Here is a 21215-nt window from a genome sequence, read left to right as displayed (position 1 = left end):
CTAAGCTCTATTGTGCTATCTTTTTTATTAAAATCTAATCTTCCAATACCAATTTCACAAACTATCCTTGCTTCATTTACTGCTTGGAGAAAGTTTGCAAATATATGAAATAGAAAGGAAGAGAGTATGGCGCTGTTAGGTTTGCCCACCCAATCTACGTCTGGCAATAGCAGCAACCATATACTGCTGAAAAAAAAGGGCGAAATAGACAAGGTATAACCTGCGCTGATTGTGTGGGGCTCGACATTAGGCCAAGGTTCAATAAATGATACAATATTTTAACCTACTTCTTGATTCTTGGTCTAACGTCGAGCCCCACACAATCAGCGCAGGTTATACCTTGTCTAAATATACCAAATAAAATTTCTAAATATGACCAAATCAGAAATCTTCCATTAAAACTGATTAATATAATAATTAACGAGGACATTTTGTCTTCATGGGACGGACTAGGATTAAAATTAATCAAAAACATTCATGACAGTAAAAATATTATCCCTTTTATCCAACTAAAATTACAATTTAATATCCCAGAAAATGATTTAATACACTATATTAGGTTAAGGAAAACTATTAGAGACTTGCTTGATTCTAAACATTCTTTCCCTGAATATATTGGGTTGTTACTATGCAATCCTAATAACGATTCTTCTTGGAAAACAAGAAAAATATATAATATTTTTAATCAAGATCTTGGACTCCACAAAAGTTCACAAATGAACAACTGGGAAAGAGATCTAAGGCTGTGTGCCCACGTAGCGTTTTTCAAGCGTTTATGCTGCGGAATTTCCGCAGCGGAAACGCTTGAAAAACGCTAGGTAATCCGCACCCCATGGTCCCCAAGGGGATTCCGCATGTTCTATGCACATGCTGCGGATTTTTCCGCAGCGTTTATGCTACGTACAAAAATCCGCAGCATGTCATTTAGGGTATGTGCACACGATGCAGAAATGAAGCAGAAAATTTCTGCAGCATTTCTGCATCTCCCTGGCAGAAAAAAACGCATGCAGATTGTGCATGCGTTTTTCCTGCAGAATACATGCGGATCCACATGCGGGTTCACATGCGTTTCCGCATGCAGATTGACAAGCACTTTCCAGGCGATAGCATCACTTGGAAAGTGCTTGACAACTAGGTCACACTGTATAAATCCATGCAAACAGCATGGATTTATACAGTGTGAACCGTAAAAATTAAAACAAATAAAGCTATACTCACCCCCGAGGCCCCGGCGTGGCTGCAGCGCTGCTTCCTGTCTGGTTCCCGGCTGCCGGCATATCGCGAGACACAGCGGTGAAGGGCCTGCGGTCACATGACTGTGACGTCACCGCAGGTCCTCAAGCGATGCCGGCATTCAGAGAGAAGACACCGGACAGGTGAGTATAAACTTTATTTGTTATTTTATACTTTTTTTACAGGTACAATGGTACCCAGGTCTGGATGAGAGTCTCCTCTCCTCCAGAACTGGGTACCATCCGCACATAGAGACGCATAGAAGCCGCTTGTACAAATGTACAGTCGCGGTTTCTGTGCGTCTCAATGCAAGTCAATGGCGGGAGTTCCGCTGCACTTCCGCAAAATTAAATGACATGCTGCGGATTTTTGTACGTAGCATAAACGCTGCGGAAAAATCCGCAGCATGTGCATAGAACATGCGGAATCCCCTTGGGGACCATGGGGTGCGGATTACCTACCGTTTTTCAAGCGTTTCCGCTGCGGAAATTCCGCAGCATAAACGCTTGAAAAACGCTACGTGGGCACACAGCCTTAATTTTGCGGAAGTGCAGCGGAACTCCCGCCATTGACTTGCATTGAGACGCACAGAAACCGCGACTGTACATTTGTACAAGCGGCTTCTATGCGTCTCTATGTGCGGATGGTACCCAGTTCTGGAGGAGAGGAGACTCTCATCCAGACCTGGGTACCATTGTACCTGTAAAAAAAGTATAAAATAACAAATAAAGTTTATACTCACCTGTCCGGCGGCTTCTCTCTGAATGCCGGCATCGCTTGAGGACCTGCGGTGACGTCACAGTCATGTGACCGCAGGCCCTTCACCGCTCTGTCTCGCGATATGCCGGCAGCCGGGAACCAGACAGGAAGCAGCGCTGCAGCCACGCCGGGGCCTCGGGGGTGAGTATAGCTTTATTTGTTTTAATTTTTACGGTTCACACTGTATAAATCCATGCTGTTTGCATGGATTTATACAGTGTGACCTAGTTGTCAAGCACTTTCCAAGTGATGCTATCGCCTGGAAAGTGCTTGTCAATCTGCATGCGGAAACGCATGTGAACCCGCATGTGGATCCGCATGTATTCTGCAGGAAAAACGCATGCACAATCTGCATGCGTTTTTTTCTGCCAGGGAGATGCAGAAATGCTGCAGAAATTTTCTGCTTCATTTCTGCATCGTGTGCACATACCCTAAGGCTAAGTGCCCACGAAGCAGAAATGCTGCAGAGCGTTTCTGCATCTCCCTGGCAGAAAAAACGCATGCAGATTGTACATGCATTTTTCTGCCAGGTAGAAGCGTTTGTGAAGAGTTTTTAACATGCAATTTCTCATGCGGGTTTTCAAGTGCTTTTCCAAGCGATTATAGCATCACTTGGAAAGTGCTTGACAATTTGGTCACACTATATAAATCCATGCAACCGGCATGGATTTATGTTGTGTGACCAAGTTACAATGCTGCAAATGCAGCATCAATATTAAAAAAAAAAGAATAAAAATGTTGAAAAATAAAAAAAAAACATTATACTCACCTTCCGATGGCCTCCAGTCTCCTGTACAAAACATACAGTGGTGGCCAAAAGTATTGGCACCCCTGCAATTCTGTCAGATAATACTCAGTTTCTTCCTGAAAATGATTGCAATCACAAATTCTTTGGTATTATTCTCTTCATTTAATTTGCTTGCAAGGAAAAAACACAAAAGAGAATGAAGCAAAAATCTAATCATTGATCATTTCACACAAAACTCCAAAAATGGGCCAGACAAAAGTATTGGCACCCTCAGCCTAATACTTGGTTGCACAACCTTTAGCCAAAATAACTGCGAACAACCGCTTCCGGTAACCATCAATGAGTTTCTTACAATGCTCTGCTGGTATTGTAGACCATTCTTCTTTGGCAAACTGCTCCAGGTCCCTGATATTTGAAGGGTGCCTTCTCCAAACTGCCATTTTGAGATCTCTCCACAGGTGTTCTATGGGATTCAGGTCTGGACTCATTGCTGGCCACCTTAGAAGTCTCCAGTGCTTTCTCTCAAACCATTTTATAGTGCTTTTGGAAGTGTGTTTTGGGTCATTGTCCTGCTGGAAGACCCATGACCTCTGAGGGAGACCCAGCTTTCTCACACTGGGCCCTACATTATGCTGAAAAATTTGTTGGTAGTCTTCAGACTTCATAATGCTATGCACACGGTCAAGCAGTCCAGTGCCAGAGGCAGCAAAGCAACCCCAAAACATCAGGGAACCTCCGCCATGTTTGACTGTAGGGACCATGTTCTTTTCTTTGAATACCTCTTTTTTTTTCCTGTACACTCTATGTTGATGCTTTTTCCCAAAAAGCTCTACTTTTGTCTAATCTGACCAGAGAACATTCTTCCAAAACGTTTTAGGCTTTCTCAGGTAAGTTTTGGCAAACTCCAGCCTGGCTTTTTTATGTCTCGGGGTAAGAAGTGGGGTCTTCCTGGGTATCCTACCATACAGTCTCTTTTCATTCAGACGCCGACGGATAGTACGGGTTGACACTGTTGTACCCTCGGACTGCAGGGCAGCTTGAACTTGTTTGGATGTTAGTCGAGGTTCTTTATCCACCATCCGCACAATCTTGCGTTGAAATCTCTCGTCAACTTTAATCCATGTTAACTGGCTGCAAGTGTGATTTAGTTATTGCCAACACCTGTTAGGTGCCACAGGTAAGTTACAGGTGCTGTTAATTACACGAATTAGAGAAGCATCACATGATTTTTCAAACAGTGTCAATACTTTTGTCCACCCCCTTTTTTAGGTTTGGTGTGGAATTGTATCCAATTTGGCTTTAGGACAATTCTTTTTGTGTTTTTTCATTGAAGACAAATTAAATGAAGATAATAATACCAAAGAATTTGTGATTGCAATCATTTTCAGGAAGAAACTGAGTATTATCTGACAGAATTGCAGGGGTGCCAATACTTTTGGCCACCACTGTATGTATAAAAATATTATAATGTATTACCAATTGCTAACTAATGCCGATGTTGCTGTGTGTAATATTAATATGGTTACAACAAATTTTTTAAAGATTGTTTGTATTACCCCTCCCATTGTTTCTTATTCCTACCCTTCTCCCCTAATCCCCTTCACTAAAGTTTTCTCTTCATCTTACTTCTCCTATCGCACCTTCCTCTCCTTTTATTTTCCCCTCAGGTCACTGTTATAGTACGTATTGTTATGTTGTATTGAGGTACAATGCCTGATATTCCCTGTCTTTTTCTTGCATATAGTTTTAAAAATTTTAATAAAAATTATTTAAATTAAAAAAAAAACACAACTTTGCCATTGTTTTTTTGGGTTTTGTTTTTATGGCGTTCATTGATAAAAATGACCTTGCAATCTGATTCTCCAGGCCAGTAAGATTACGCTGATGCCAAACTTCTAAGGTTTTCTTTTCATATTGTATAGGGTAAAAATAAAATTCAGAACTATGAAAAATTAAAAAAATTTCGTTTGTGTGGGAATTTTCTGTGACCCAAATTTCTTTTTGTTTTGTTGATGGAGCTGTGCGAGGGGTTGTTTTTTGCTCAGTAAACTGTAGATTTTATTGATACCACTTTGTGGCGCATACGATGTTTTGATCGCTTTTTATGGCATTTTTTCAGGGAGATGAATAAAAAAATGTTATTTCTGACATGGGGACATCAGGAAAAGGCGGCGATTTCAACTTTAATATATATTTTGTTACATATTTTTATAAACAAATTTTACTTTATATTTTAGTCCCCTTAGGGGACTTGAACTTGTGATTGTTTGATTGCTTGTACTATATACTGCAGTATATAGTAAATTTACTGATGGGCTTGGCTTCATAGGAGCACCATGATGGTGGCTTTCAGTTTTTACCTATGATCTCGCAGCACTGTTTAAATGCCACTTTTCGTGATTAACAGCAGAATTTCATTGGTTAAACAACAGTGATTGGTTCTAGCTCCTCTGGATGCTGCTGGCTGTATAACACTGCTGGCACATGCCCAGCATAAAGCAGGCTCAGCTCCTGAGCATGCTCCATGCACCCGACATAGGACATCCCAGTCCATTTCGGGAATGGGATTAAGCTGCATAATTGACACAGTGTATTTATTTTTTAGGCATGGCCAGGTTATCTTTAAGCCATCGACAAACATCTAACCACCTAGACGCAGTGGTCACTATTGACCGCAGCATCTAAGTGGTTTAACGGCCAGGATCAGAGTTATCGTCACTGTATTTCAGACTCAAATTGTATCGGGTGTTTAGTAGGGAAACTTTGTATTTTAGACATTTTTTTGGAGGGGCCGGGAGGATTGTATACCTGAAATGAATGGAACGTCTCTTCATCTGCATGAACTTTGGAAATGTTACCTCGATGAGTTGCACCAGCAGCTTCTTCAGTGCCTGGTCTTGGCCGTAGCAGAGGTAGCTATGAGTGTAGATGGTATAGTCATAGCCGTAGAGTTTGAAGACCATCTCTGTGCTTTTGTCTTCGATTGCTCCTGAAGGTTGGAAAGTCATTTGGGTGGAGGCACCTCCTAGATCCATGGCACCAACCATCTGAGCTTGTTTGGGATGGAACCAGCTCTGTATATAGGAATACTGCTCCGAGGGAAAAAGGAGCCGGTCAAGAAAAGTCTACAGGAGTCACTTGATGGGATGGGGGAATGGATTTCGCTACTGACCCGTATGAAGGTGCCCAGAAGGTAGTTGACAGTGACCCAGCCTAGCGAGCCTTCCTCTTTGCCATCTAATATTCGAGCTCCCTGAAAGTTCACCGGATACTCGCTGAGAGTTTTGGCAACTTCATGAAAGATTTGCTGAGTTTTGGTCTCATTCTGCAACCTATGAACATAATTAGATTATCGCAGTCAATTGAAAGGGAAAATTTTAACTTTTCTATAGTAAATATTTAATCATGGCTTTTATAAGCAATATAATACCTCTTAAAGGCACAATACCTAATCAATAATTTCTCAGTTGCTCAGACGTTTCTATCAATGATGAGTTGGGCAGAGTGATTTTACTTCTGTTTTGCTATAATGAAACACTTTAAAAATTGATTTTTGACTTGTCTTTCGGTACAAGATAATCTATTTTTTGCTTACAATGCTTGAAAAAAAGAAATAAAATCGGGGGTCAAGTGGAGTCACTGTAACAATATCAAGGTTAATATCCTACCAAGGCCATCGCTTCATGCAAAAGTGAGATATGGAGTGTAGGGATCAAAAGTAACACATTGATTATCCCATTAGTGAAATCATCAAGCTATGTAGATAATCAGCGCAGTGTCATTGTTTTATGTCCAAGATGTTGTTACATTTCTAATTATATCTTTATAGCAGACAGGGCTTATTAAATTCTCATACAGAGCTCCAAATCTTCTGTATTGACATTGTTCTTTTTTCTTTTTTTTTTCACTTGCAGCCACCAGTAGGGGGAGCTCACTGTATTCAGATAATACATTGAGCTCAATTATAACACAATGTGCAGTGAGCTCCTCCTGGTGGTGGCTGCAGGAAGTCACACTTTTTGTTACCTGTTCTGGCTCCAGGTCCGTTTTGCGCCACTTCCCTCTCCTGTACCGACTTACTCTGATTTTGTGTGCCTCTGGTGTCACCCCTTTACGTTGACAGAGTATTCAGGCATTAGCACACACTGCAACCAAACGTGTTCACAATACTCTGACACTTATCAAACCCAGCTCTGCCATCACCTGCCCCGGCTATTTTTATTCTAAGTATGCCACTTGACACTTAGCTCTAGTGGCCTAAGGTGCTGTTTGCACATATGGCTCTGCCACATCCAAGTGCTTCACTGCCGTCTCAGCTCTACAATCCCAAAGTGCTGCCCGCACATTCGGTTATGGTATATCTAGGGGCCAGTCTGCCGTTTCAGCTCTGAGGTTCTAAAGTGCTAAACACACATTTGGCTTAGCTACATTAAGGTGCTTGTCTGCCGACTCAACTCAGCTCAGCTGTTCCACTATGCTTTCTGCATAATTGGCTCTGCCGAATCCAGGTGCCTGTCTGCAGTCTTAGCTTGGCTGTTATAAGGCGCCAACCACACATTTGGCTCTGCAACATTCAGCTTCCTGTATGTCATCTCAGCTCTGCTGTTCCAAGGTGATGTCTGCACATTCTGATCTGCTACATCCAGGTGCTTATTTTGCTTCAAGGTGCATTTGGCTCAGTTACATTAACGAGCTTGTCTGCCGACTCAGCTCTGCCGTTCCAAGTTGCTTTCTGCACACGTAGATCTGCTACATCATGGTATTAGTCTCTGTCTACACATCTCAGCTGTTCTCCGGTGCTGTCTGCAAACTCGACTCTGCTATACTAAGGTGAATATTTCTTACTCTACTGCTACATGTGCCGTCCTGCATATCCAGCTCTGCTGATTCTTGCTGTTCCATGTGTTGTCAGATCTATCCAACTCCACTGCATCACTTTCAGTCCGTGCTACTCCCCTTGACCTACATTTTAGGTAATCCCCCTCACAAGATGATCCCATAACATTTTTATTAGTCACTTTCATCTGTTAAAGGGATTGTCTCGTAAAGATAAGTTATCACTTACCTGTAAAGTAATAACATATAGATTGGTAAAATTGGAAACTTTTTTTTAAAGATATATTGTTAAATTTCTAAGCACAGGAGAGACCTGTGACCTTCATTTTGGGGTCCAGAAGTCTGCACCCATAACTGCAGCAGCACCCGGGTTATAGATCGGGCAGTTCTGTATGTAAATGAGCCGGTGGCGCCCATTTGTGGACTGTGATAAGGACGCCTCTCACCGCTGTTTGCACAATTACTCACACAATTCATGTACTATTTGATTAGCATGTTTGGTAAATGGTGATGTCAGGGGTTAACGGCGATAAGGATATAATTCTTTTATTATAACAATTCATGTTTATTAGTGCATTTAAAGCAACACTCCCCTGTAACCCTGTAACATTACTATTGAACTATAATGTATTTTATGCAACACTTAATACTTTACTTGAGAAGCCTCATCCCGGCTGTCGCTCCCAGTAATGTCGTGGTCTCTCTGTGCTGCTTGGAGGGAATGATTTTCAGAACCTCGTCCATACAGGGTTTCAGGATCTCCCCGGCCTGGGTGGGGTTATCAGCGTAAGAAGAAAGTCCTAGCCCTAAGGATGTAATAAGACAGCATATATATATATATATATATATATATATATATATATATATATATATATATATATATATATATATATATATATAACATCTAGGTTGTCTACAGTGGTAGGATGCCAAAACTGTTCATTTGTGGACATTCCCTTTAAATTACTGTATAATAACAGAGCAGAACAGTAACAGGTCCCAAAGATAGATGAGACCTTATGCTGCTGGTCCGAGCTGTCAATCAGTAAGGGGGCAGAGGTGAGGTGCACTCCTGTTCAACAAGATGAGACAACCCCTTTAAGAAGCCCATAAATAGTAGATGAAGGTTAGCCAAACTCACCAATTTTAACAAGACTGGCCCACCATCTTATGTGTAAGGGGTATCCCGACCTTCCCCTGCTGGCGGATGTTAGGGAAAAGAAAGATTGGGCATATGGAATTCAACATACCCAATCCTTTGTTCTTCTGCCCATGTCAGACATCTTATCTTCCCTGAAAGGGCATTTTCAATATATCTGATCCTCTCGTGTCCCCGCACAATATCATTAGCCCATGTAAGAGTCAGGCAGTCCTGATCTAATGTGTATGGCCACTTGTAGATGCCCATAGACTGTGTAGTTGCTGGGGTCACTCGCTGGAATAAATAGCAGGTAAGTATATGGGCACCGGACCCCACAGGACATCTACTTTACTAATGTAATGCCCTTTTAAGAGTCCGCGATGAGGTAGAGGAATTCCCTGGATGGCACAGAAGTGAATGTCAGGCATGGATTGCCCTGTCAATATTTGACTTTCCGAGACCTTTACACGTTATTGATTAATGACCTGAACTTGGCTCCATTGCCAGAAGAGCACAATGGACGCCAGACGCTTTCCTACCATAGGGAAGTCATGTCCGACAGTCTCCCACCAGAACGAGGGCTTGTCGTAGCCCCTGACACCCTCGTCACGTTATTTACTACATGGGAATCATGGAGTATTTGGCGTCATCATACGTCTAATGTCAGTGAGTGCGTCCTGGTGTTACGTGGCAGCATCGCACCTAGAGGCGCTCCTGCAATGCCCCCATAGACTTCACACTCGCACAGGCGGCGGCCGGGGCGCAGGTGTCTCCACATCACACAAGTGTCTCGTCAGCGAGTACCTGAGCCTAATTCACATTGTAACCTGTGTAAGATTAGTGCTCTGCACTACCGTGTATCTAATCCTGTCATGTGTTATACAGTCTGCTGAGCTGTGTATCTAATCCTAATGTGTGATACTGTCTGCTGAGCTGTGAATCTAATCCTATCCTGTGTGATACTGTCAGCTGACCCGTGTATCTAATCCTATCCTGTGTTATACTGTCTGCTGACCCGTGTATCTAATCCTATCCTGTGTGATACTGTCTGCTGAGCCATGTATCTAATCCTATCCTGTGTGATACTGTCTGCTGAACCGTGTATCTAATCCTATCCTGTGTGATACTGTCTCCTAAGCCGTGTATCTAATCCTATCCTGTGTGATACTGTCTGCTGAGCCGTGTATCTAATCCTATCCTGTGTGATACTGTCTGCTGAGCTGTGCATCTAATCCTATCCTGTGTGATACTGTGTGCTGAGCTGTGTATCTAATCCTATCCTGTGTGATACTGTCTACTGAGCTGTGTATCTAATCCTATCCTGTGTGATACTGTGTGCTGAGCTGTGTATCTAATCATATCCTGTGTGATACTGTCTGCTGAGCCGTGTATCTAATCCTATCCTGTGTGATACCATCTGCTGAGCTGTGTATCTAATCCTATCCTGTGTGATACTGTGTGCTGAGCTGTGTATCTAATCCTATCCTGTGTGATACTGTCTGCTGAGCCGTGTATCTAATCCTATCCTGTGTGATACCATCTGCTGAGCTGTGTATCTAATCCTATCCTGTGTGATACTGTCTGCTGAGCTGTGTATCTAATCCTATCCTGTGTGATACTGTCTGCTGAGCAGTGTATCTAATCCTATCCTGTGTGATACTGTCTGCTGAGCCGTGTATCTAATCCTATCCTGTGTGATACTGTCTGCTGAGCCGTGTATCTAATCCTATCCTGTGTGATACTGTCTGCTGAACCGTGTATCTAATCCTATCCTGTGTGATATTGTCTGCTGAGCTGTGTATCTAATCCTATCCTGTGTGATACTGTCTGCTGAGCCGTGCATCTAATCCTATCCTGTGTTATACTGTCTGCTGAACCGTGTATCTAATCCTATCCTGCGTGATACCGTCTGCTGAGCCGTGTATCTAATCCTATCCTGTGTGATACTGTCTGCTGAGCTGTGTATCTAATCCTATCCTGTGTGATACTGTCTGCTGAACCGTGTATCTAATCCTATCCTGTGTGATACTGTCTGCTGAGCTGTGTATCTAATCCTATCCTGTGTGATACTGTCTGCTGAGCCGTGCATCTAATCCTATCCTGTGTTATACTGTCTGCTGAACCGTGTATCTAATCCTATCCTGTGTGATATTGCCTGCTGAGCTGTGTATCTAACCCAATCATGTGTGATACCTCTCCATTCTCTATACTTGAACCTCACCACTACAGATAATACTGGAGAACATTAGTCTTGTGCATAGAAACCAATGAAGACATATCATGGTGGTGTCTGTCAATAGCAACCAATCATATTCCAGCTTTCATTTTTCCAGAGCAGCTTACTAAATAAAACAAGTGATGTGATTGGCTGCTGTGGGCAGTGACCACCATTTTGTACAATGCTTCTTTATGTGAGTCTCTCAGACGTTACCTAAGTTAAAATATCCAGATAATATGTAAGATTGGCCATAAAATATAGAACTGGTGGCAACTAAGTCCAAGAAGTCCAAGGCTGCTATATAGTCCTTGAAACACTGCAGCAACATCGTGCTGAGGTGAGTTGTGCTTGCCAGCCAGTTTGTAGAGGTAAGGAGATGTGAAGTGTAATGCCGCCGATGTTAAATATGGTTGATAACGAATTTCTGGACAACTCAAAAAAAGCAATGAAGAGCAAGTGTAAATTAATTATTTTTTTATGTTCTTTTACTACAGCTCCCATCATTTACAGCTGCTTTTCGTTTTAAAAATGGCCAAGTAAGACATCGCCAGATTCAGGAGAACAGCGACATTTACACCAGGTAAAAAAAAAAGACATATTTATGGTGAGTGACCCTAAGGCTGGTACCCAGTAACTGTTGTGCGACCAAAGTTTGCTAAGTGTCGCTGATATATCGCAATGCAAGTGAATGGGGTCGTGTTGTGACCCTGTGGATACTGCGACCGCGACAGGCAAGTTGCAAGAAGTCCAACCGCTTAAAATTTTTTGCGACTTGCTAATTGCATTCCCCTTGGTGGTCGCAATCCGACTCCATTCACTTGTATTGCGCTTCGACACCTAGTAAACCTTGGTCGTGCGACAGCTGTTGCGGCCAAAGTCGCCATGTAGTCCCAGCCACATGGACGTGGTACAGCTCTGTTTTGTATGGTGCTTACATACACCCCAATGGGTCCATTTATTGTCAAACTACTGTGTTTTCTCTTTTTAAATCTTAATGTCAACCAAAAACATCCAAATGACCCTGATCAAAAGTTCACATACCCCAGTTCTTAATACCGTGTATTGCCCCCTCTAACATCAATGACAGCTTGAAGTCTTTTGTGGTAGTTGTGGATGAGGTTCTTTATTTTGTCAGATGGTAAAGCTGCCCATTCTTCTTGGCAAAAAGCCTCCAGTTCCTGTAAATTCCTGGGCTGTCTAGCATGAACTGCGCGCTTGAGATCTCCCCAGAGTGGCTCAATGATATTGAGGTCAGGAGACTGAGATGGCCACTCCAGAACCTTCACTTTGTTCTGCTGTAGCCAATGACAGGTCAACTTGTTCGAACGTCCATATACGTCCCATGCGCAGCTTCCGGGCTGATGAGTGCAAATTTGCCTCAAGTATTTGCTGATAATGTGCTGCATTCATATTTCCTTCAACTTTTCCCAAGTTTCCTGTGCCTTTGTAGCTCACACATCCCCAAACATCAGCAATACACCTCCGTGCTTTACTGTAGGAATGGTGTTCTTTTCATCATAGGCCTTGTTGACCTCTCACCAAATGTAACGTTTATGGTTGTGGCCAAAAAGTTAAATTTTGGTCTCATCACTCCAAATTACCTTGTTCCAGAAGTTTTGAGGCTTGTCTCTGTGCTGTTTGGATTATTGTAGGCGAGATACTTTGTGGCATTTGCTCAGTAATGACTTTCTTATGGCAACTTGACCATGCAGCCCATTTTTCTTATTGTGCATTTTGAAACAGCCACACTGCTAGTTTTCAGAGTCATGAATTTCAGCTGATGTTATTTGTGGGTTTTTCTTTGCATCCTGAACAATTTTCCTGCCAGTTGTGGCTGAAATTTTTGTTGGTCTTCCTGACTGTGGTTTGGTTTTTACAGAGCCCCTGATTTTCCATTTGTTAATCACAGTTTGAACACAGCTTTCTAGCATTAACAATTCCTTGGATATTTTTTTGTATCCCTTTCCTGTGTTATACAGTTCAACTACCTTTTCCCATAGATCCTTTGGCAATTCTTTTGCTTTCCCCATGACTCACAATCCGGAAACATCAGTGGCTGGATGAAAGATGTAAGAGTCTGTCTGCGTCCCAGAAACTCACTCAGCTTTTATGCACACACACTGATTACAAGCAAACAGGTCACAGGTGAGGATGTTACCTTTAGTAGCCATTCAAACCCATTTGTGTCAAATTCTGTGCATGTTATCAGGCCAAATCACCAGGGTATGTGAACTTCTGATCAGGGTCATTTGGATGTTTTAGGTTGTCATTAAGATTTAAAAAGAGAAAACACAGTAGTTTGACAATAAATGGCTTCACCCAACCATTAACCATGAGTGGAGAAAAAGGTTTTTTTTGTTATCATTCATATTCTTTGAAACAAGGCCAAGAAAGCAAAAATTCTGACGGGGTATGTAAACGTTTGAGCACAACTGTATCTAGTCTTGTTAGGCAAGTGGGCATGAATCTTGTGGACACGCCCACAGAGAAGAGCTGAAGACAACGCCCATTTGATTAATAAGACTAGAATAATATACAAGGAAGAAAAGGCCATATCTCAGGAACGGAGAGGCGCTGAAGAAAAGAAAAACATTGCCAGATTCAGGAGAACTGCGGCATTTACACCACATAAGAAATGACATATGTTTGGCATTCAATACCCCCTGGTGTTGTGTAACGGAAAAACTGTACCGTGAACCTCGCACATGTGGATCTGAGAAACAATCCCGGTGTCATTCTCCTTGTGCGCCGGCCACTGGTATAGATAGAGCGAAGTATGAGACGATCCGGCATCAAACACCAAGCCGTACTGCAAGACAGGACGCACAGAATATACGTCATATACACAATCCAATAACAATATATGATATATATATACGAATATAATACTACTGAGTAATAAAAGGCCGCCGAGGAGAAGATGCCACACCATAACAGAGTGTAATATAGAAGTAACACTAATAAATAATGACCGGGGGCAATATAACGTCACAACGCCGACTGTAACACACGACGCAATACCGCACGCTATATATTACACTGTAACACGTACTGTGCTATAAAATGACCATAAATACAAAAGGATGACGATGTGGTCGGTTGTAGCAATCTCTCTCTATTTCCTCCATTTAGCCCTCAGGTGTTTTCTCATAAATCCTACACGAGAAGTGATAACTCGGAGGAGCCGCTTTTATGACTATGACTTTATAAGCTTTCAGTGTTTGTTTATACCCTGACACCACAGGGCGTGTGATGGCCGGGAGCTGCGCATATCCTGCTCTATATCATATGTGCAAATAACCAGAAAGGGCATGTGCCCGACATCCAATAACAAGGCATTAATTAAGAGCAGATCTAATTAAGGCTCTATCCACAGTGCCGCAGAGGATTTAAGACTGTCAGACATCAGTGTAAAAATAAATAAAAATGATGGAGTAAATTGGGCTAAATGAAGGTGAAGCTTACACAGGTCGATCATAGACAAGCTGATCAGCAGGCGTTTAATAGCTTGTTTGGAAAGGCTGAATGCACTTTTATGTGCACAGAACGATCGTTAAAACAATCTTTCTGTGCCCATAGAATAGCATTGTTATTGGCAGTGCATCACCTGTTTACCCAGGCCGATGTGCTGCCAAGAACGAGCTTGCTTGAAGGGGTTGTCCAGTGAAAACAAATTATGGTCTATTCATAGGATAGGTGATCACTTACTGATGGGAGGGGATCCGGCTGCTGGACCAGGCCAGCATAGATCATCAGAGCGGGGTTCTTCTATCCCCGTAAGATGGAGTGGCAATGAGCATGCCTGACAGCTGCTCATTCATTCCCTACAGGGCTGTACTCGGCTTTTACTGGAAGCCCCATAGAGAATGAATGGAGCAGCGGTCGGGCAGTCCGACTAACAGGGATAACAATTCCCCATTCTGTTGATTGGTGTGGATCCCAGAGGTCGGACCCCCGCCGATAAATAAGTTATCCTTATCTTCACTGGAAAACCCCTTTAAACATTCTTAAACTCATTCCACCCTACGAGTGAGCGTCTTGCCCATTTGTCAGGTGTTTGCTCACCGATGTAGTCAGGCCGCTAATCAGGAACGAGAATTTTTATTAACCCGATCTAAATAGGCCATTAAAGGCGCTCTCCTCTTTAAAACCTTGGTATATTTTGGACTATTCTGAAGTCAGAAAATGAAATCTACTCCGGCTATGGGCAAGTGCAGAGTTGCACCAAAATCTGCACCATTTTCTGGTTTAAAGGTTTTTTTTGGGACTAATATATTGATGATTTTTCCTTAGGAAAGTGTCATTATTATCAGATTGATGGCAGACCAACACTCGGCACGTGAAGCGTAGCTAGGCTTTTCTGAGCCCAGGGAATTGATTTAGTTTGATCTCCTGGTGGGGCTAAGCATTCACATAATTTATTGTGGCTGACCTTGCCCAACACACACAGCTTCAATCTGGACCAGTGGGGGTCCAACACTCGGGAAACCCCACCAAACATCAGAGCTCCAGTTGATGTGTAGTTGAGCTGCAGTACCCAAGAACAGCCACCACAATGAACGGCGCTGTTCTGTTCTGCCTATGCGGTTTTGTTTTGTTTTAGCCTTCCCATTGAAAAGTATGGGGCGGCTTCACAGCCTGACGAATGGTCCTCTCACTTCTTTTAATTTCTTGGTGTTTTTTTTTTTTATTTAATACTGAAAAGGTTAAAAAACGCTCAAAAGCCCGAACATATGGACAGCGAGTCGTTTTTACAAAGGTACGAAAAGGAAGGGTCCTTCAAGCGTTTTCTAAGCACTATTTCATGCAGTTTTCAAAGCGGACCTGCTAGAAAAGCCTGAAAAAAATATCATGTGAACATAACCTTTGGTTATGTTGCACACCTAAAGAAAAGCAAATTCATCTCTGTAAAATCATTTTATTGGTCAGATGTTTGGTCTTTTGAGCATCTTTTCTGTTTCAGTTTTTGAAAAACTCCTGGTGGGAAAAAAAGAAAGCGCCTGATGTATCAGATGAAAGAGTCAAATCTACTCCAAAACGAGTTGTTTTCAATAAACTTTACTGTGTCCCCGGATATTGGCAGCGCCCCCCAAAAAAGGCATTTTTAATTTTTTTCCTCCACCAAACGAAAGCGCATGTCACTTCTGTGAAGCGGCTCCTGATGGAAAACGCTCCAAACTAGGTGTTGTCCAATCAAAAGGCTGCAAAAAAAGTTTCAGAAAAAATTGAATATGTACACATTGATTCTTTTTTCGAAGTGATCCAAAAAGTTGCGCTTTCTAGTGGAAACCACCTGAATAAAAGCTTTTTCTTTGAGGAGTTTTTGGATGAGTTTTTCGCTTCCTGAAGCCGTTTTTGTAGCATTTTTGGAAGAGTTTGATTCCTGAAATGCTTTTTATTAAACTTTGAGATTGGACAGCGTTTAGTTTGGAGCTTTCTTCCATTAAGAGCTGCTTCACAAAAGGAACATTCGCTCTATTTTTTATCAGATGTTTTTCAAAACCTGAAGCTGAAAAAAAATAATTTTCATAATAACTTAATGGTTAAATTTTATCCCAGTAAGATGCAGAAACTGGAGTCAGACGGCTGCAGGAAAGACGTAATAATTGAAAGGAGGAAGTTTCTACTAGTCCCACAAGGTTGTAAATAAAGATGTAACTCTTGTGGCGTAGATAGAAATAGATAGAAACTTGATGTGTCACAATGCATGAAATCCTTTAACTATTGCACGTAAAAAGAAAGTGTTCAAATACCTTGTGGACATGACAACAAATCCTAAACAGGAATAAATATTTTCTGACAATGTTATTTCTCTGCCTCATTCACACTATACTGTGCTCTACGCTGAGCACTTGCGTTGCGGTTTCCACTGAAGACCCCCAAATAGCGGGATAAACTGAGCTTTTGTGTCCACCTAAAAATACAGACACTGGGGGAAACAGAGGCCAGACCGGGTCCAAAGTGACTCCGAATGAACCTGGGTCCATCTGAATTGTGTCTTTCAGAAGTTTTAGACGGATACCTAAATGGCAGTGCTCAGCGTAGAGCACAGGATAAATATGAATCCAGCCTTATTATATCAGGATAGTCGGCTTACTGTTCATTTCATTAGCTAAGCCAACCATCTTCAACCATGACAAAAAAGGGAGCTGGTTGATTGCTCAGTTCATTAGCTAAGCCTGTTCTCTGTCACTATTGATGGGGGCTAGCTTAGTTACTGAAATGAGCACCCAGCCAGCCCCCTTCATACACGGGTCTAATGATGTGTCCAACACAGGAAACTCTCTTCTGTAACAAGCGCAGTGCCGGAAGAGGAGCTAGTAGGAATTTGGACTAGTGATGAGATGGAGCTTTGCTTATACTTTACTCAATTAGCAATAATTACACATTTTAATATACAGTGAGGAAAATAAGTATTTGATACACTGCCGATTTTGCAAGTTTTCCCACCTACAAAGAATGGAGAGGTCTGTGATTTTTATCGTAGGTAGGCCACGGCCCCACTATCAGTATTCGGTCAGTATTTTTTCTCAGAAGTAGGAACCAAAACCAGGAGTGGGTGATAAATGCAGAATTGGTGACGTGTTTCTATTTTACCTTTTCTCTAATTGTTCCTCACCTGGTTTTGGCTCCTTCTCCTGAGAAAAAATACTGACCGATTAGTGACCAAATACTGATAGTGGGGCCGTGGCCGTGCACTTCAACTGTGAGAAAAAGAATTTTGAAAAAAATTCAGAAAATCACACTGTATGATTTTTACATAATTCATTTGCATTTTATTGCATGAAATAAGTATTTGATATAACAGAAAAACAGAAATATTTGGTCCAGAAACCTTTGTTACAATTACAGAGGTCAGACGTTTCCTGTATTTCTTGACCAGGTTTGCACACACTGCAGCAGGGATTTTGACTCCTCCATACAGATCTTCTCCAGATCTCTCAGGTTTCGGGGCTGTCGCTGGAGAACATTGAGTTTCTGTTCCCTCCAAATATTTTATATTTGGTTCAGGTCTGGAGACTGGCTAGGCCACTCCAGGACCTTGAAATGCTTCTTACGGAGCCACTCCTTAGTTGCCCGGGCTGTGTGTTTCGGGTCATTGTCATTCTGGAAGACCCAGCCACGACCCATCATCAGTGCTCTTACTGAGGGAAGGAAGTTCTTAGCCAAAATCTTGCAATTTATGACCCCATCCATCCTCCCTTCAATACAGTGCAGTCGTCCTGTCCCCTTTGCAGAAACACCCCCCCAAAGTATGATGTTTCCCCCACGATGCTTCACAATTGGAAAGGTGTTCTTGGGGTTGTACTCATCCTTCTTCTTCCTCCAAACACAGCGAGTGAAGTTGATACCAAAAATTCTATTTTGGTCTCATCTGACCACATGACCTTCTCCCATGCCTCCTCTGGATCATCCAGATGGTCATTGGTGAACTTCAAACAGGCCTGGACATGTGCTGGTGTCAGCAGGGGGATCGTGCGTGCCCTGCTGGACTGTAATCCCTGATGGCGTAGTGCGTTACTAACGGTAATGTTTGAGACTGTAGTCCCAGTTCTCTTCAGGTCATTCACCATGTCCTCCCATGTAGTTCTAGGCTGATTCCTAACCTTTCTCAGAATCATCCTTACCCCACGAGGCGAGATCCTGCATGGAGCCCCAGCCCAAGGAAGACAGTCATCTTGAGTTTCTTCTAATAATTGGGCCAACAGTTGTTTCCTTCTCACCAAGCTGCTTGCCTATTGTGCTGTAGCCCATCCCAGCCTTATGCAGGTCTACAATCTTGTCCCCGGTGTCCTTAGACAGCTCTTTGGTCTTGGCCATGGTGGAGAGGTTGGAGTGTGATTGAGTGTGTGGACAGGTGTCTTTTATACAGGTAATTAGTTCAAACAGGTGCAATTAATACAGGTAATGAGTGCAGAGTAGGAGGGCTTCTTATAGAAAAACTAACACATCGGTGAGAGGCAGAATTCTTGCTGGTTGGTAGGTGATCAAATACTCATTTCATGCCATAAAATGCATTTTAATTATGTAAAATCATACAATGTGATTTTCTGTTTTTAATTTTTAGATTCTGTCTCTCACAGTTGAAGTGAACCTTTGATAAATTACAGACCTCTGCATTCTTTGTAAGTGGGAAAACTTGCAAAATCGGCAGTGTATCAAATACTTATTTTCCCGACAGTATACTGTACTATGCAAACATTTTAGATCTGGTCGGTGTGGAAAAAATGCTTGAAAACAAGACGCTTTCAATAATAGAAGCGTTAATAGTTTATTATCAACAAAATACAAAGTGAATGAAGAAAAGAGAAATGTAAATCCCATCAGTATCTGTCGCCTTCATCACTTCTTCCTGTCACTTGCACACAGTTTATGAAGGAACCCAGCAGGAGGTTGTTCCAAACATCTTGCAGGACTAACCCCATGTCTTCTGTGTATGAGGCTTGTGCAAATCCTTCTATCTCTTCATGTGACTGCAGACAGACTGGATGATGTGAGATCAGGGCTGCGGGGCCGGATCATCACTTCAAGGAGTCCTCTTTCTGTAGTCAGTTCTCCATGTTTGGAACAACCTCCATGCTGAGCCTCTTTGAAACTTTTTATACCAAAGAACATAGTTTTTAAATGTTTTCATTTGAGAAAACCAAATAAAAATTAATTGAAAGAAAAACTGTGTGAACTGTACCAAGAAGAAGTGATGAAGGCGAAAAGTGGTCACCAAATATTGATGGGATTTATATTTCTGTTTAGTTCAGTTTGTTTGCATTAAACTATTAATACTTTTTTTTCCAGAGCTTCTTAACTCTGCAGCATTTATTCCACACCTGTCTAAACCTTTCATATGTTTGTTTTTTCGTTTTAAAGTGGACTGTCACTTTTGAAGAGCATTTCCACCACAAGTTCCTCTTTTGTACATCAAGTTACTATAACTCTGTCTGGGGTGGCAGGGTGCCAGCCAGTACGGCCACCATTACCGCCGCCGCAGTGTTGGGATCCGGCCTAATCAATGACCGATCCCTTATTCCAATATCACAATTCTGGAAGAGCTGGGTGACATCACCCGCTGTCCATGTCGGGAGGACGGCTGCCAGCAATGGTTGATGGCGGGATCTTACCTTGTTAGGTGACGGATGATATATGTTCTTGATACCCACTACACTGAGTATAAGAGCAATGATCCCAGACACAATGGAGATGCAGATCAGACATCCTACCGCCAGACCCTTGCGGTTTCTGCACATGACAGCATCGACCTGCAGAACAGCAGAAGTAGGCTCAGAGTCTGTAGTGTTAAGGACAACGGCTACTTTGTTTCTAAGCAAATACAAAATATATCCAACATGAAACAAAGTAACAAGGGCAATAAGAATAATACAAAAGAGAGGCTATGGAGAGGCTGCCCGCCATCTGGAGCTCACAATGCGTGACTATGGGATCAGGCAATGCCAATGACTAGGCAGGAGGTGGTTTTAGTGGCTGCCCTGCTTACGAAACATATCCAAAAAGGGCACGTGACCAAAAGGGAGCCAGCACAATATCAGGAGCACAGGTGACAGTGACGACCAGAAGAGTTCTGGGAACGCAGAAGTTATGGGTTGGAGAAGTCACAGGACTATGGTATAATGCCAAGAGTGGTGAACAGAGAGGCAACGTACCTGTCTCTGTGACAGTCCGGAGAGATCTCCCGTCCTCTCCTCTTCTCTTGGGTCAAGGTGCAATGTTTGTAGTGTCACTGTATGTTTGATGCAGCAGGTTCACAACCCCTCCCTCCGAGCGGGTATCCAATCACCTGTGCAGGACTGGCGCCAACGTCTTCTAGCCTGGCACAAGGTTTCAAAACACTGACTTGGAAAAAGAAGCTGTTAGGCACAATTATAGTCCCATTGCAAATTCTCCATGTGCTACAGTTAGTAATTTACTTCTCAGAATGTTGACTTTTCAATATCTGAACAAGAAGTACAGACAGTATCACACAGGATAGGATTAGATACACAGCTCAGCAGACAGTATCACACAGGATAGGATTAGATACATGGCTCAGCAGACAGTATCACACAGGATAGGATTAGATACAGAGCTCAGCAGACAGTATCACACAGGATAGGATTAGATACATGGCTCAGCAGACAGTATCACACAGGATAGGATTAGATACACAGCTCAGCAGACAGTATCACACAGGATAGGATTAGATACATGGCTCAGCAGACAGTATCACACAGGATAGGATTAGATACACGGCTCAGCAGACAGTATCACACAGGATAGGATTAGATACA

At 42.4% G+C, this 21215-nt stretch overlaps 1 protein-coding gene across 1 annotated transcript in view; it reads right to left on the bottom strand.

Moving 5' to 3' along the window:
• LOC141154524 (ectonucleoside triphosphate diphosphohydrolase 8-like) overlaps positions 1-20738 on the bottom strand; it is a 30067-nt gene extending 9329 nt beyond the window's left edge. Inside the window, exons 1-6 of the mRNA XM_073640585.1 lie at positions 20592-20738; positions 20052-20189; positions 13627-13744; positions 8232-8382; positions 5913-6072; positions 5599-5829 (exon numbers count right to left, since the gene is read on the bottom strand). Of these exons, the coding sequence (XP_073496686.1) occupies positions 5599-5829; positions 5913-6072; positions 8232-8382; positions 13627-13744; positions 20052-20177 (786 nt within the window). The 5' untranslated portion in view covers positions 20178-20189; positions 20592-20738. The remainder of the gene's footprint in view (positions 1-5598; positions 5830-5912; positions 6073-8231; positions 8383-13626; positions 13745-20051; positions 20190-20591) is intronic.
• Between the last annotated feature and the right edge of the window lie 477 nt (positions 20739-21215).

The sequence above is a fragment of the Phyllobates terribilis genome, unplaced genomic scaffold (genome assembly GCF_046119375.1).
Source record: "Phyllobates terribilis strain yellow unplaced genomic scaffold, ASM4611937v1 Scaffold_7__3_contigs__length_470593459, whole genome shotgun sequence".
Classification (NCBI taxonomy): Eukaryota; Metazoa; Chordata; class Amphibia; order Anura; family Dendrobatidae; genus Phyllobates; species Phyllobates terribilis.
Note: the sequence above shows the minus strand (reverse complement) of the source record. Positions and strands in the feature narration are given on the sequence as shown.